At 48.7% G+C, this 15,018-nt stretch overlaps 1 protein-coding gene across 1 annotated transcript in view; it reads right to left on the reverse strand.

The window, feature by feature from the left end:
• Itgal (integrin subunit alpha L) overlaps window positions 1-2,415 on the reverse strand; it is a 37,025-nt gene extending 34,610 nt beyond the window's left edge. Inside the window, exons 1-2 of the mRNA XM_057777749.1 lie at window positions 2,203-2,415; window positions 1,172-1,271 (exon numbers count right to left, since the gene is read on the reverse strand). Of these exons, the coding sequence (XP_057633732.1) occupies window positions 1,172-1,271; window positions 2,203-2,257 (155 nt within the window). The 5' untranslated portion in view covers window positions 2,258-2,415. The remainder of the gene's footprint in view (window positions 1-1,171; window positions 1,272-2,202) is intronic.
• Window positions 2,416-15,018: the final 12,603 nt, after the last annotated feature.

A 15,018-nucleotide genomic window follows, 5' to 3' on the forward strand; every position in this document is an offset into this window, starting at 1 on the left:
GTTTTGGTTTTAGTTTTGTTGTTTGTTTGTTCCGGACAGGGCTTCTTTTTGCAGCCTCGGCTGTCCTAGAACTACCTCTGTAGACCAGGCTGGCCTTGGACTCTTAAAAATCCGCCTGCCTCTGCCTCCTGAGTATTAGGATTAAAGGTATGCGTCACCTCCTCCCAGCTCTTTATCTTAAACAGGCGCTTCACAGTGATGCAAGACTGGCTGTCGTGAGCTCCATGGGGAAAGGCGCTCGACAAGCCTGACGACCTGAGTTTGACTTGATCCCCAGGACCCAAGTGGTAGAAGGAGAGACTGGCTCGGCAGTTGCCCTGACTTCCACACATGCACTATAGTGTTCTTGTACACACACCAACACCAACAATGATCACATACGAAAATCTTGCTGCCAAGGCAATACAGCTCCTACTCTCAGGGGGGCTCCTCCATGCCCCCTCCTGCCCAACAGCCCAGTAACATCATTCTAGAACATTAAGGTTTCTTTCCATTTGCAGCCTCGAAGAGTGGTCTGTCAGGTGGACACCTTAGAACTTCATTCACCTCGCCATCGACTCAAGAGATAACACAAGCCTCTGCTACTCAGGCAGAGGCAGGAGGATAATGAGTCCCACGCTAGCCATGGGAATTTAATGAGACCCTGTTTCAAACTAAAATTTAAAAGAAACCAGGTCCGCTGGCACCTGCCTGTGATCGCAGCACCCCAGAGGTAGAGGCCAGGGGATCACGAGTTCAAGAACAAGCTCGGCCACAGCAAGTGCAAGTGTAAAAGCAGCCTGATCCACAGACCCTGTCTCCAAACACAGCCCGAGGAGGCAATGGAGAGCTTGCCTAGCCCAGACCTAGTGTTCAAACTGCACCACCACCAGCCACAACAAAGTCATCAGTGACTAAGCTTGCCTACTATGTGCTCAACTGGGTTATGACTTAGGAAGGGGAGGGGAGAGGGTCCTAGACACTCATGTGGTACGTTGCCTGTCCCCCTCATTCTGTGGTATCGTGAGTCCTCCCCCGTTTCAAAGAGCCCGTCTAGCAGACACTTGCCGAAGTGAGGCCTGCCCCTGATAGGTGCCTCCCCACCCCACCCCTGGTTTTGTGACCCTGGTCAGATGTGTGGCCCTGCATACTCGGCTGGTGGTGGGCAGGAGCTGAAAGGGTAACAACTCACCCATCTCCAACCTGCAACACCCGGTACCCAAAGTGTCTTCCAGCGTGCGCCAAGAAGCTCTGCGCATGCCGCGTGTCCAGGTTATAGCTCCAGGCCTCGGCTGAGGGAAGCAAACTCAATCAGCGCTTCCTGTCTGGACCCCACATCCCACGTGCTGCCCCAGGGCCTCTTCCTCTGAACCCAGAGGCTGCCTACACCCAAGCAGAGAGGGACCGGTGCCAGGAATTTCCCTCCAGGGCCTGGACTGGAGAATAGGAGATGACATAGTCTGTCTCCCACGGCATAGGCAACTCCTCCCCAGACCCCGAGGACTCAACTTCCCCTTGGACCTATTGGCAAAGAAGGAAGGATAAGAAGGCGGAGGCTCATGAGAAAGAAGCCAGGGAAAGGGGTCCCCAGGCAGAGAATAGCCAAGTTCCCATGTAGGGACCAAAAGAGGGTTCCTTGAGGTCCCGTGGCTGCTCCAAACACTGATCTTTTCTGGGCGGTGGGGGGGTCTTGCAACCCAGCACCTGAGAACCCCAATGACCAGTCTCATTGAATCTCCATATCTTGCGCCCAGCAGGGAGCTGTGCTCAGACTCCCCAACTTCCCCACAAGGCACAGGTATCTCTTGAGCCTTTGGAATTCAACACATCCTCAGGCAGACAGCGTCATCCACAGACTGGAAACTGCCAACCAGTCAGACTTAGAACCCTGTGTCCCGGGAGGTCACGGATGAGGGCACCCTTATTTATTCAGGTGAAGAGAGGCGATGCCTCTGAAAGGGAAAGACTTGCCTAAAACTACGCGGAGAGCTAATATCCAACCCCAAATTCTCCTCCCAACCCTGGTCCCACCAACCATCTCTTCCCCCCAACCCCGCTTCCTTCCTCGCCCTCTTCTCTCCTTGTCAACATACTTTGACTTCATGTGGGTTCCCACTTATCTCTCTGAGGCTCCTCGGTCCCACATTGCCTATGCCACCCGCCCCTTAGCGTGGCTCCTCGCTGGCTTCAGGTCCCTTTTTCCCTCCCTGCTGGATCTCCTACCAAACAGCTGGAGTCCCAATAGCAACAGTCTGGGGCCGGTGATGCGGAAACTCATCTGCGCCAAGGAGAGACCTGGGGTCCAGTCTCAGTCCCTGAGAGCTCTTGAGATTTTCTGGCAACCTAGACAGGGTGGAAGAGGGAAATGGTGATGCCTCTTGCATGGGGCCCCTTGCAGTGGAACTTTCTCAGGGCCACCAGGCTGGTGACACTGGGTGGGGGTGGAGGGAGGGGTATGCTCCTGCCGGGGTTGTGAAACCTCTCTGTTCAGAGAGGAAGTGTAAGCAGGTTAGATACACTTCCTGTGCCTACTTGCATTTTCTCATCATCCGAGAGCAGACAGCGAGGCGGTTAAATGACGCTGCTTCAGCTAAGCAGCCTCAGCCCCGGAAGACTCTTCAAATTGAGATAGAGGGGGAGGGGTATATAGAGGGCTTGGATGAGGGTAAGGGAGGGTTGTAATGATACTATAATCTAAAACAAAACTTCTAGAGGGTTGCTCAGGGAAAAAGCCCTAAAGGGACGCTGCTGAAATACAGAGGAAGAAGGTGGGTGCTAAAAGATGGAAAAGATACAGCCTCGAGCCAGCTACAGAGTGGCATGCTTCAGAGATACTTTTGTATCTTAAAAAATAAAATAAAATCCTTAGACTGGGAGAAAACACTCTTAAATGGCGTGGATGCTGATGCGGGGTGCTCGGACTACAGATGCAAAACTCGGAACGCGAAGACAATGAGGCAGGAACAACCAAGAAGACACCTTTGGAGGGGTTCTTTTCATTTTATTCTTTCTTTTTTTTTTTCTTTTGAATTTTTGAGACAGGGTTTCTCCGTAGCTTTTGGTTCATGTCCTGGAACTAGCTCTTGTAGGCCAGGCTAGCCTCGAACTCACAGAGATCCACCTGCCTCTGCCTCCCGAGTGCTGGGATTAAAGGCGTGCGCCACCTGCCCGGCTTCATTTTATTATTTCTTTTCATTTAAAAAATCAATTACTAATTACTAGCCAGGTGGTGGTGTACCACCACCACTCGGAGATCTCAACCACTTTTCAAAAGATGTTCAGTTAAGGCCAGGCAGGGGGCACACACCAGTCTTTACTCACATCTCTCGGAAGGCAGAGGCAGGCGGATCTCTGGGAGTTAAAGACCAGACTGGTCTACACAGTGACTTCCAGGTCAACCAGGGATACGTAGTAAGATCTTGTTTCAAAGGAAAACAAAATGTTAGGTTAAGATCAGATAATTCAGAGTTATCTTTTTGATCCTCTGTAGAGAGAGAGAGCGCAGCTCAGTTACAGCCAAACAAACACTTTTGTTTTGAACTTGCAGAAAGTATATATATTTTAAAATTCAACTGCACAAAAAACAAAAAGGATAAAGGGGTTGCTGGAGGCAGGAAGGCCAGTGGAACAAAAGTGGCCTGAGTGGATCCTGGGAAGGGGGAGAAGAGAACAGGAGGGGTGAGGAGAGAGGGAGAGAGAGAGAGAGAAGAGGAAGGGGAGGAAGAGGAGTGGATGATTGGGATGGGGAGGGAGAGTAGAGAAAGGGAGGAAGTGGGGGTGAATGAGAGAAGGAGAGGAAGAAGGGAAAGAGAGGAGAGAGATGGGGTCAGGTACGAAGAGACACAAACGAGCAAAAACTGAAGTAAGCATTCTTTGTATTTTGTTTTTTCGAGACAGTTTCTCTGTATAACAGCCCTAGCTGTCCTGGAACTAGCTCTGTAGACCAGTCTGGCCTTGAACTCACAGAGATCGGCCTGCCTTTGCCTCCTGAGTGCTGGGATTAAAGGGGTGCACCACCACCTCCTTGCCCAGTTCTTTTGGGTTTTTATTTTGTTTTAATTTTAATTTTTTGCTTTTGAGATAACCTCACTGTGCAGCCCTGGCTAACCTGGAACTCTTAGGGATCTGCCTGCCTCTCCCACCCAGAGTGATGGGACTAACAGTGCCACCACACCTGACCTTGTTTTTTTGGTGCGGGGGGGGGGGGGCGGTGAGCACAAGAGGTATGTGAAGGTCAGAGAACAACCCTGGGGAGTCTGTCCTTCTATCCCTCCTCGCCGAAGCAGGGAGTACCCTCGCTCCTGCCTGCTGCTTGCAGTCTTCCAGCATATTCCAGATGCTGGCCCCTGCGGCTGACGTTTTAGGGGGGTCTGGTGATCGGGCTCAAGTCATCAGGCTTGGGCAGGCTTTCACATCTCTGTAACTCTTTGTTTTTGTTTTGAAACAGGGTCTAGCCTTATAGCCCAGGCTGGCTTCAAGCTCGAAGTACCCACGGGCCCCGCATGCTGGGATTACAGGTGTGAGCCATCACACCTGGTGAGAATACTCATTTATTAATTTATCAGTCTAGTTTCTGCAGTCTGCTTGAATTAGAGCAAAACAGTTCATGTCTTGGGACATTTTCATTTGCCTCAAAAATGGCACTTTCTCCCTCTGTCTCCTTACAACCATATCTCTAAATACCTTTGCATTGGAGTTAAATTTCAGCATAAATCCTGGGGGAAACACAAATATTCAAACCCCATGGCCCCCAACATGCGTGTTGCTGTGGGGTAATCACCAGAGAAGACAACTCAGATGTGGGTTTAAGTCAATAGAAAGTCTTTATTAGCTGCCCGATGATTACACTGGGTGCTCAGGATCTCAGGGTAGCTCTGAGCCTTTCTCGGGGTGAGTGTTTAAGCACAAAAACCATAGCCTGGGTTGACATACTTCAGTCAACAAGAACAGCTAGCCAGAGGAGGAACCACAGAAGCCAAAAGGCAAGGTTAGTACATTTAGAGACGTTCCCAGAACTATGGACTTTGGGGGATGAGGACTTTGTTTCAGTTTTGACAGGTTGTATTGCCTGCGAGCTGAGCTTTACAACCCGATTCATAGAAGTTGGTTGTGCTAGATACATGCCTTTCTCACTTGTAAAATTTGTTCTAGGCTGGAAAGACGGCTCAGCGGTTAGAGTAGTGACTGCTCTTTCAGAGGACCACGGTTCAATTCCCAGTACTCACACTGCAAAACACCAATGTACATAAAATTATGTGTGTGTGTGTGTGTATTTGTGTGTGTTCCATCTCAAGGTGGCCTCAAATACCTTAACATCAACTTTACAGCCTAAACCCTAAATCTCATCTCATCTCTTTCTTTCTCTCCCTTTCTCCCTTCTCTCTCTCTCTCTCTCTCTCTCTCTCTCTCTTTCTCTCTCTCCCTCTCCTTCCCTCTTTCTTTAGACAGGTTTCTTGTGTAGCTCTGGCTGACCTGGAACTCTTTCTGCAGACCAGGTTGGCCTCAGCCTCAGGATCTGCCGGCCTCTGCCTGCTGAGTGCTGGATTGAAGGTGTGTGCCCCGACACCCAGCTCCTGAATTGTCGTCTCAGTTGGATTCAGGCAGGACTTAATGTATGGCTCACCCTGAGGCTGAAGAGAACCAGATTTTCTTCCAGCTTTGAACCTGTCACTTGGAGCAAGTTCTGAGTCTCCAAAACCTAGTGGAGGAACAGGGGTAGGAGGGGTTCCCATTACAAAAAGGAGGGACAGCTGCCAGTCGTGGGGCATGCCTTTAATCCAGCACTCGGGACGCAAAAGCAGGCAGATCTCTGTGAGTTCGAGATCATCCTGGTCTACAGAGTGAGTACCAGGACAGCCACAGCTACACAGAGAAACCCTGTCTCCATTTTTAAAAGAATTCAAAAAAATAAAAAAGAAAGGAAGGAAGAAAACACACAGCAATAGGAGAAACTGGGAGTTCGACATCCAGCAGGGGTGTAAGGGGCCGGAATATGGGAGGAAACCTTTACACAGCTGGGTGTGATCGTGAAAACCAATCTCACAACTGAAGCAGGGGATTGCCTTGCATTTAAGGTCAGCCTGAGGTACACAGTGTGATGGCTCTATAGATAAAAGTACCCAAGCTGTGTCTCTGACCCCTGCCCCTCCAGCTCCAAGGGATCTGATGCCTCCACCCGGCCGTCCTAGACACCCTACACTCATAAATTAAATAAAACCTTTTAAAATGAGAAAGGGTTCAGGCTGTCTCTTAAGACTATTTATAGGGCACTACACTAAACCATCTCTAAGGGTAGAGTCTCATAGCTGCAATGACAAGAGGAAGGGAAGGGGGAGGGGCAAGCATGACAGCTGGGCACTATGACACACACCTTCTTTCCGGGAATTGAACCCAGGGCCTCCCCTTAAGTTAGTTCCAATGTGTGCTTGGAGAGATGTGTATTTGAACCATAGAAAATACTCAATTTTTTTTCTCTTTTGTTTAAGAACTATGGGCGCAGGAAGCTGTGGGCTCGAGGGTTACAGGAAGTCAGGGGGTCAAACCAAGAAAGAGATTCCCTTGAGGAAGTTGGACCCAAAGAACTCACGCTGGGACCACATGGGGGAAGTCCTGAGGCAGCCCCTCTCTCTCTCTCTCTCTCTCTCTCTCTCTCTCTCTCTCTCTCTCTCTCTCTCTCTCTCTCTCTCTCCCCACACACACACACACACACCCCTTCCTAGTCAGTCATCAGGGATCAGTGTCCTTTGAACCTATTCCTCAGCCCTGTTCCTTCCGTTTGGATTTTTCTCTGATCCTCCTGAAACTGATGGTCATGACCACAGCTCTTCCCTCTCAGAGGGATGCCATCTTAACCTCAGAAGCCTCAATGTAGCTCTCTTCTGCTCTGTGGACTCTGACAGCTGGTGCCTGGAACCTCAGCTTTTGGGGGCCGAATCAGGAAGATCAAAAGTGCCAGGTTAGCTTGGGATCCACGAGGCTGTCAAGGAAAGAGAAACAGAAAACTGGGTCCATGTGATACCAGCGTACGAACCCAGGATCTTGTGTTTGCTGATCTAACTCATAAGCCCTTGCTGGTCAAGGCCTTGGCCCTGGATTTTTCCTTGTTTAGTGGGAGTGACAGTGTTTTGTTGTTGTATTGTTGTTATTTTTTTCACTACAGTTTTTATTGTGAAATTACAAACGTAGATACAAAATTCTTTTTATCTAAAAGTACAGTTAACTGACTTAGAAAAATAAAAATTTAAAAATACATTACAAATTTAGATGGGGAACATTTTAAGTTAGTGTAGATGATAATCAAGACTAACCTCTGCAAATTCCTTTTGATTTTTTTCTTTTTATTTTATGTGCATTGATTGGTATTTTGCCTGCATGTATGTCTGTGTGGGGCTGTCAGGTCCCCTGGTACTGGAGTTACAGACAGTTGCGAGTTGCGTATGAATGTTGAGAACTGAACCGGGTCCTCTGGAAGAGCAGCCAGAGCTCTTTACCACTGAGCCACCTCTCCAGCCCCTGCAAACTCCTCTTGACACAGACCAACACAGAATATGCGTCTAGACTCCACATCTGTTCCACACAGACCACTGACACACATCTGAGCCTACAGAATACCTGTTTGTTTGTTTGTTTGTTTGGTGGGGTTGGCTTTTTGAGACAGGGTTTCTCTGTGTAGCTTTTATTGTCCTAGAACTCTCTCTGTAGACCAAACAGGCCTTGAACTCAGACATCTGCCTGCCTCTATCTCCCAAGTACTGGGACTAAGGGTCTGCACCACCACCACCCGACCAGAACACCTGCTTCAAGCAGAATGTGACAGTAAGAAACCCCAAGTAAATTTCAATACAGTTGCTTCAATGATAAGACGGTTGCCACGTGCAGTCCCCAAAGCCCTTGCACTCCGATATCAAAAGCAAACGCGGGAATAGGAACCCTGCAACAGGAGAAACCAGTTCCACTCATTGATCTCTGGAGGAAGGACCCTGCCTGCTGAGGGAGCTCAGAGATGGCTGTCCGGGCTGGAGCTGTTCAGGCTAGGGCTCTGTGCCGACAGCGCACAGCCCTGACTGGAAACCCATTTCTAGGCCTACGTTCTTCATTCCTGATTTATACTAGTGAGGCAATGACATCTCTGAGAAGTCCTACTTCTAGGGTGACCTCACTGCTTAGACAAAAGTCAACAGTGTAATCAGGAAATGGCAACATGTTTGCAAAATCTGTCACCTCCAGAACTGTTCCTCTTGCCTTTGTTATCTGTCAGTCAAAGAGAGCACAGTACACATCTACAATTCTCCAGGAGCATGGTGCCACCCACCGGTGACCCCAGCTCTTGGGGCTGTGAGTTCAAAGCCAGCATGGACACGTGGGGACAGTCTGAATAAAAAAGAAAAAGAAAACAGGCTGGGACAGTGAAAGAGCAATTGAGAGCAATTGCCTTGTGTTGTGTGATGGCTGTTCTTGGTAGTCAACTGGGTGATGGCTGTTCTTGGATGTCAACTGTGTGATGAATGTTCTTGGCTGTCAACTGTGTGACGGCTGTTCTTTGTTGTTAACTGTGTGATGGCTGTTCTTGGTAGTCAACTGGGTGATGGCTGTTCTTGGTTGTCAACTGGGTGATGGCTGTTCTTGGTTGTCAACTGGGTGACGGCTGTTCTTGGTTGTCAACTGGGTGACGACTCTTCTTGGTTGTCAACTTGACTGCATCTGGAGTTAACTAAAACCCAGATGGCTGGGTACACCTGTGATAAACTTTTCTTCATTGATTTAATTGAAGTGGGAAGACCCACCCTAAATCCAGATCTTTTGAGGTAAAGAGAGCCACCTTAAATCCTGGCCACGCTCTCTGCTGGCAACCTGTATAAAGGACGTGGGAGAAGGAAGCGGTTGCTCTTTACCCGCTGCCCTTGCTCTCACAGGCAAGCTCATTCCTTCACTGGCATGAGAGCCTGCTTCTTCGGGATTCTGACCTATACTGAAAACGAGCTGAGAGACGCACAGCCTGTAAGCCATTCTAAAAAGTCCTACATATGTGCACATGAATAAATATGTTCGTTCTATTAGTTCTCGTTCTCCAGAGAACCTTGACCAAGACAGCTTGTGTGTGTGTGAGGCCCCAGGTCTGACCTACAGCAATGCACACATAGAAGAAAAGAGAAGAGGGCCAGTAGGGGTCATAGCTGTAAAGGCACCCATGGTCAAGCCTGATTTATCCCAGAGACCCACATGGTGGAGGAAGAGAGCTGGCTCTTGGCTGTTCTCTGGCCTCCGTGTGAGAGTACACACACACACACACACACACACACACACACACACTAATCTTAGCACTTGGGAGGCAGAGGCAGGTTGATCTCTATGAGTTCAAGACAGCCTGGTCTACATAGTGAGTTCTAGGAAAGGTGCAGCTCTGAGCTAACAGCAGAAAAGCTGCGACTTGGCTCAAACACAATGGATTATCTGGCCTGAGTGAGCACCCGGAGTTGGGATGTCCTGGAAGGGTTCACCCCAATAAAGTGTGGCCGTGACAGGTCAGCCCATGAGCCGACTCCTTCTAGAACCTGAACTGGAGATTACAGAGAGGACTGGCCAGTTAAAAGTGAGAGAGGAGGGCTTGGGGGTTAGCCACGTGCCTGGCATGCATGAGGCCCTGGGTCAATCCACTGCACTACCGAAAAAGACTCTTCTCGGAATAAACACAAACTTTTCTTTTTTTTTTCTTTTTTTTTTTTTTTTCCCCGAGACAGGGTTTCTCTGTAGCTTTGGAGCCTGTCCTGGCACCAGTTCTTGTAGACCAGGCTGGCCTAGAACTCACAGAGATCCGCCTGCCTCTGCCTCCCAAGTGCTGGGATTAAAGGCGTGCGCCACCACCGCCCGGCTAAACACAAACTTTTCTAATGAAATAAAAGGGAAAGAGAGAGCTGAGGTGCTTGCCTCTCTTGGGAGAGCTGGGGATACTTGCCCAGCATGCTAAAGGCCTGGCACTGGACCCCCAATATTTCAATTAAAACTGAACCAGAATAAATCAGAGAACAGTGCACACAGAGAAACAGTCGCCAATGTCTTGTGAACAGGACCAGGGTGTACAAAGTAGACTGGCAGTAACAGGGGCTCAGTGGTGAAGAGAGCTTGTTGCTCTCCCAGAGGACCCGAGTTCAGTCCCTAGCACCCACATCATGGTTCACAACCATCCATAACTCTAGTTTGAGAAGACAGGATGCCTTCTTCTGACCTCCATAGGCACCAGGCACCCACACACAGTTCACATGCATATATGCAGGCAAAACACTCTCACAAATAAAATAAGTAAAGCTAAGAAATAAAAATAAAAGACTAGCAATAACAACTGAATGCCGTCCCTGCCTGATGGCTGCTCTCGTCCCAGTTCATATACCGATGTATTGAACCTTTCTTTTTTGTGGTGGGTCAGCTGTTGGAAAGTTTCCAGCTCCCCTCAGTTTTGGGAACCTGAAATTTATTTCACCCTACAGGTAAAATGGAATCTGAAGTCAAAGTGGCACACTCAGGCCGAAGTTCTTGGGTGGCCTGCTCGCTTCGCTCTTGGGTGTGGTGGCACAAGCGCTTTGGTCAGGAGGGCTCTGGCAGCAGTGTGGGGGTCACCACGATGCTCCAGAGATTAGGAGAAGAGAGGAAATTTCTACGAGTCCACCCCATATTCTAAGATAGTCTGTATCACAGATCTCATAGTAGGTGAACACGGACATTCTAAAATTCTAGGAAATTCATGTTGGATTTTGTTTTTTTGAGACAGGGTTTCTCTATATAGCGTTGGCTGTTCTGGAACTTGCTCTGTAGACCAGGCTGGCCTTGAACTCACAGTGATCCGCCCGCCTCTGCCTCCTGAGTGCTGGCAATGTGTTGGATTTTCTGAGAGTGGGCTAAACTGAACACACTGTAGGTAAGGGGTTTGTAGGGGTAGCTTTCCTTGTGGATTGTATTCACACGCAGCTGACAGTGTCCAGTGCATGTGCTCTCTGAGCAAGAGACACCAGCTTCCCCTGGGTTGCCTAGTTACCTCGCAGCCTCTGTGCAGACTGAGAAAAGAAGTGGCGTGCTGGTTTAAACAATTTGTGCCCTCTTCATAATTTTACTGAAAATAAACCTTTTAACCACCTAAAAATGTAGTGTAGCACACTAACTTTTCCCTCTAGAATTCCCTGATGATTTAATTGCTTTCTTAACAAACTTTCTCCATTAAGGAGTTCACCGGACATGCACAAAGTGTGTGTGTGTGTGTGTGTGTGTGTGTGTGTGTGTGTGTGAAAACCCTTATCTGATTTCTTATGGGGCAAAAGAATTCTGGCCCTGGAACCTGCTAGGACTGGGGAATTACTGGTTTCAAGGGTACATATACATGACTGGGAACGTTTGTAACGGGTAGGACAAGGAAGAAGGCCGTAGAACGAAGAACAATGTGGAAGTAGGGAGAGCAAGGGAGAATAAGGATTGGGAGAAGAATAAAGAAATATGGATGGATGATCCCTGTTGTGAGTAGATTTCTTATCCCTCAGATCTTCACCCTCAGATGTCTAGCCCCCCTTTAGCTATTTGTGGTGTCTTTATTTGAACCCTGTAAGGGAGTCTTTATTTTTACTTTATTTTTTTTTTTTTATTTTCGAGACAGGGTTTCTCTGTGGTTTTGGAGCCTGTCCTGGAACTAGCTCTTGTAGACCAGGCTGGCCTCAAACTCACAGAGATCCACCTGCCTCTGCCTCCCGAGTGCTGGGATTAAAGGCATGTGCCACCACCGCCTGGCTTGTAAGGGAGTCTTAAAGGCGAAACTTTTAAGGTTCCCTATAGCAACTCTCAAGTCCTCTTCTGGTCATACCAGGAAGGACTCCTGTTTCAAATTCACTCCTAAATTCTGCTACTTCAAAGTCAGTGCAATGAGGATGTTCCAGACAGGGTCTTTCTATGTAGCCCTGGCTGTCCTGAAACTTGCTACGTAGACCAGGCTGGCTTTAAACTCATAGATCAGCCTGCCTCTGCCTCCCAAGTGCTAGGATTAAAGGCGTGGGCCAGGGTTGTGGAAATTCACTCTGCCAGCCTACATGCCATTATGCCTGGCTTCCAGAAAAAAAAATCTTTTAATAAAAAAAAAAAGAAAGAAAGAAAGCAGGGCTAGGGAGGTGTCTCATAAAGTACTTGTTGAGGACACAGGTTTGAACCCTCAGGACCCGTTTAAAAGCCAGGTGCAATGACTGCATCTGTGATCCCAGAGTCAGGTCCTAGCAGCTCCTGCCAAGCCTTTCTAGAGGAACCAGCAAGCTCCAGGCTTGTCTCAAACAAACAACAGTGAACAGTGCTATGTATGCACACGTACAGGGGCACATGCCTGCACATATGAGTACACATGCATACATCACACACATGAAAATAAAGAAAACCATATCCTTTGAAAGATAAAAAGAAAAGAAAGATATGGGCTGGAGGGGAAAACTTTGGAGCCGGGTGAATGCCTTGTACACACCTGGATTTGATCTTCAGCAGCGCACAACACAAGAAGGATAAAAAATATCTTTACACACACACACACGCACACACACGCACATACACGCACACCTTCGTTATGAGAGAGAAACTGTGTGTGTATGTGTGTGTGTGTGATAAGACAGACACGATGCACTATTTAACAATGGAGAAGAATCGTATGAGCTAACTCAGATTGCCATGACGATGCAAGTAGAAACATCCAGCTACAGAACAGGTGTGCTGTCTCGCTCATCTCCTACACAGGAAGTCAGTTTTTCCTGTGGCGTCTCTGCCCTTTGATCTGACCTTGGAGACTGAACCCCCCCACCCCCCCCCACCCCACCCCCCCCACACCCCCCACACCCCCCCCACCCCGCGCAAGCTAGGACAATGCTTGCGCTATCTCACCAGCTCTGCCTCTGTCTTAACAATCCTGATAAGAGTATTCAGAAAGGGATAGTTCCTGAACCTCGCACTGTTGTTATTTCTAGATCACAGAGACATCTTGAGTTACACTAGAGACAGAAGATAAAGTTCTAAGACCTGTCTAGGAGCTGGGCAGTGGGGGCACACACATTTAATCCCAGTGCTTGGAAGGCAGAGGCAGGCAGATCTCTGAGGCAGGGGAATCTCTGTGAGTCTGAGGCCAGCTGGTCTACAGAGTGAGTTCCAGGACAACCAGGGCTACAAAGAAAAACTCTATCTTGGAAAACAGATGAGAAAGAAAGAAAGAAAGAAAGAAAGAAAGAAAGAAGAAAGAAAGAAAGAAAGAAAGAAGGAAGGAAGGAAGGAAGGAAGGAAGGAAGGAAGGAAGGAAGGAAGGAAGGAAAGAGGGAGGGTGAGAGGGAAGGAGGAAGGGAGGGAGGGAGGGAGGGAGGGAGGGAGGGAGGGAGGGAGGAAGGAAGGAAGGAAGGAAGGAAGGAAGGAAGGAAGGAAGGAAGGAAGGAAGGAAGAGAAGGAAAGGAAATTTCTGGGGCCTGGAGAGCTGGCTCAGTGGTTAAGGGCACTGCCTGCTCTGCCAGAGAACAGGACATCAGGCAGACAGGTGGTGTGCAGAGGTGCATCAGGGAAATCAGCCATGCACTTTAGATAAAAATAAACTAAAACCTCACAAAAACCTTTCTTTATAAACAAGAGAGAAATTTCTGCTGCCTTCTTTTCTCTCACTTCTCGCTGTTAGACACCCCTGCCTCCCCACTGTTTCCTTCACAGATCAGGTTTGCCCTACTTTTGCCTTTGGCATTGTGTTGCCTCTGCCCTGAAGGCCTCTCCCCCAGCTTATCCTCTTTCTTATCCACCCTGCTTCCCCAACTCTGAGATTCAGAGACTCTCTCTCTCTCTCCTCTCTCTCTTCTCTCTCTCTTCTCTCTCTCTTCTCTCTCTCTTCTCTCTCTCTCTCTCTCTCTCTCTCTCTCTCTCTTTCTCTCTCCCATCCCCCTCCCCTTTCCCCCACCCCCCACAGGAGATGACACACTTGCCCCAGACAGCTCACTCCAGCTCTCCTCCCTTGTGAAGGTAAATGGTGGAGGGGGTGTGAGAACTGTGGTTCTGGGTGTCAATCTCAAGTCTTCCGAGGCAGTTCTGTAAATTCCAGGAAGGCAGGGCCTGAAACAGGCCCAGAAACAGCAACAGAGTCAAACGGAAGGGAAGGAAAGACACCTCAGAGTCTGTGGGCCTCCAGCGTGCAGAATAAAATTATTTTTTAATTTATTATTATTATTAAGTGTATAAGTGTTTGCCCTGCATGTATATCTGTCTGTGTATCACATGTGTGCACAGTGCCCAAAAGGCCAGAAGAAGTATTGGAGTCTCTGGAACTGGAGTTACAGACGCTGTTGAGGCACCATGTGGGTGCTGGGAATCGAACCCAAATTCTCTGGCAGAATAGTCAGTGCTCTTAACCTCTGAGCCAGCTCCCCAGCCCCAGAGTAAAGTTCTTTTATTTTTTTATTTATTTATTTTTTATTTATTTTTTTTTTTGGTTTTTCAAGACAGGGTTTCTCTGTAGCTTTGGTGCCTGTCCCGGAACTAGCTCTTGTAGACCAGGCTGGCCTCGAACTCCCAGAGATCCGCCTGCCTCTGCTTCCCGAGTGCTGGGATTAAAGGCGTGCGCCACCACCGCCCGGCCAGAGTAAAGTTCTTAACAAAGAAGTCCAATAGAGAAGCTCAGTGGCAAAGCCCTTGCGCAGAACACACAGACTCCTGTGACAAACGTTCGTCTTGCGACGATCGCAGACCTGAAACCCAGGCTGCGGATTGCGGCTTTCCCGTGGGGCTCCCAGGGTCCGAACTCCTCCTCCAGCACCCCCCCCATCTATGTACCAATCCCTCCCCTCTGTTCCTCCACCATCCTCACACTTACTCATCCCCTTCAGGACTGACTTTAAAGGCTCAGTAAAATCTTCCCTGGCCACAATCACACAACACTCACTCATAAACCACCTCCCCTTCAGACCACTGCTTCGCATTTATCTGCAGTGGACAACTTGTAGGAGGTAGCTCTTCCTACCACGCAGTTCCATGTATTGGACTCAGGAATTCAGGTTGGCAGCAAGG

Source organism: Chionomys nivalis, chromosome 8 (genome assembly GCF_950005125.1).
Source record: "Chionomys nivalis chromosome 8, mChiNiv1.1, whole genome shotgun sequence".
NCBI classification, from domain to species: domain Eukaryota; kingdom Metazoa; phylum Chordata; class Mammalia; order Rodentia; family Cricetidae; genus Chionomys; species Chionomys nivalis.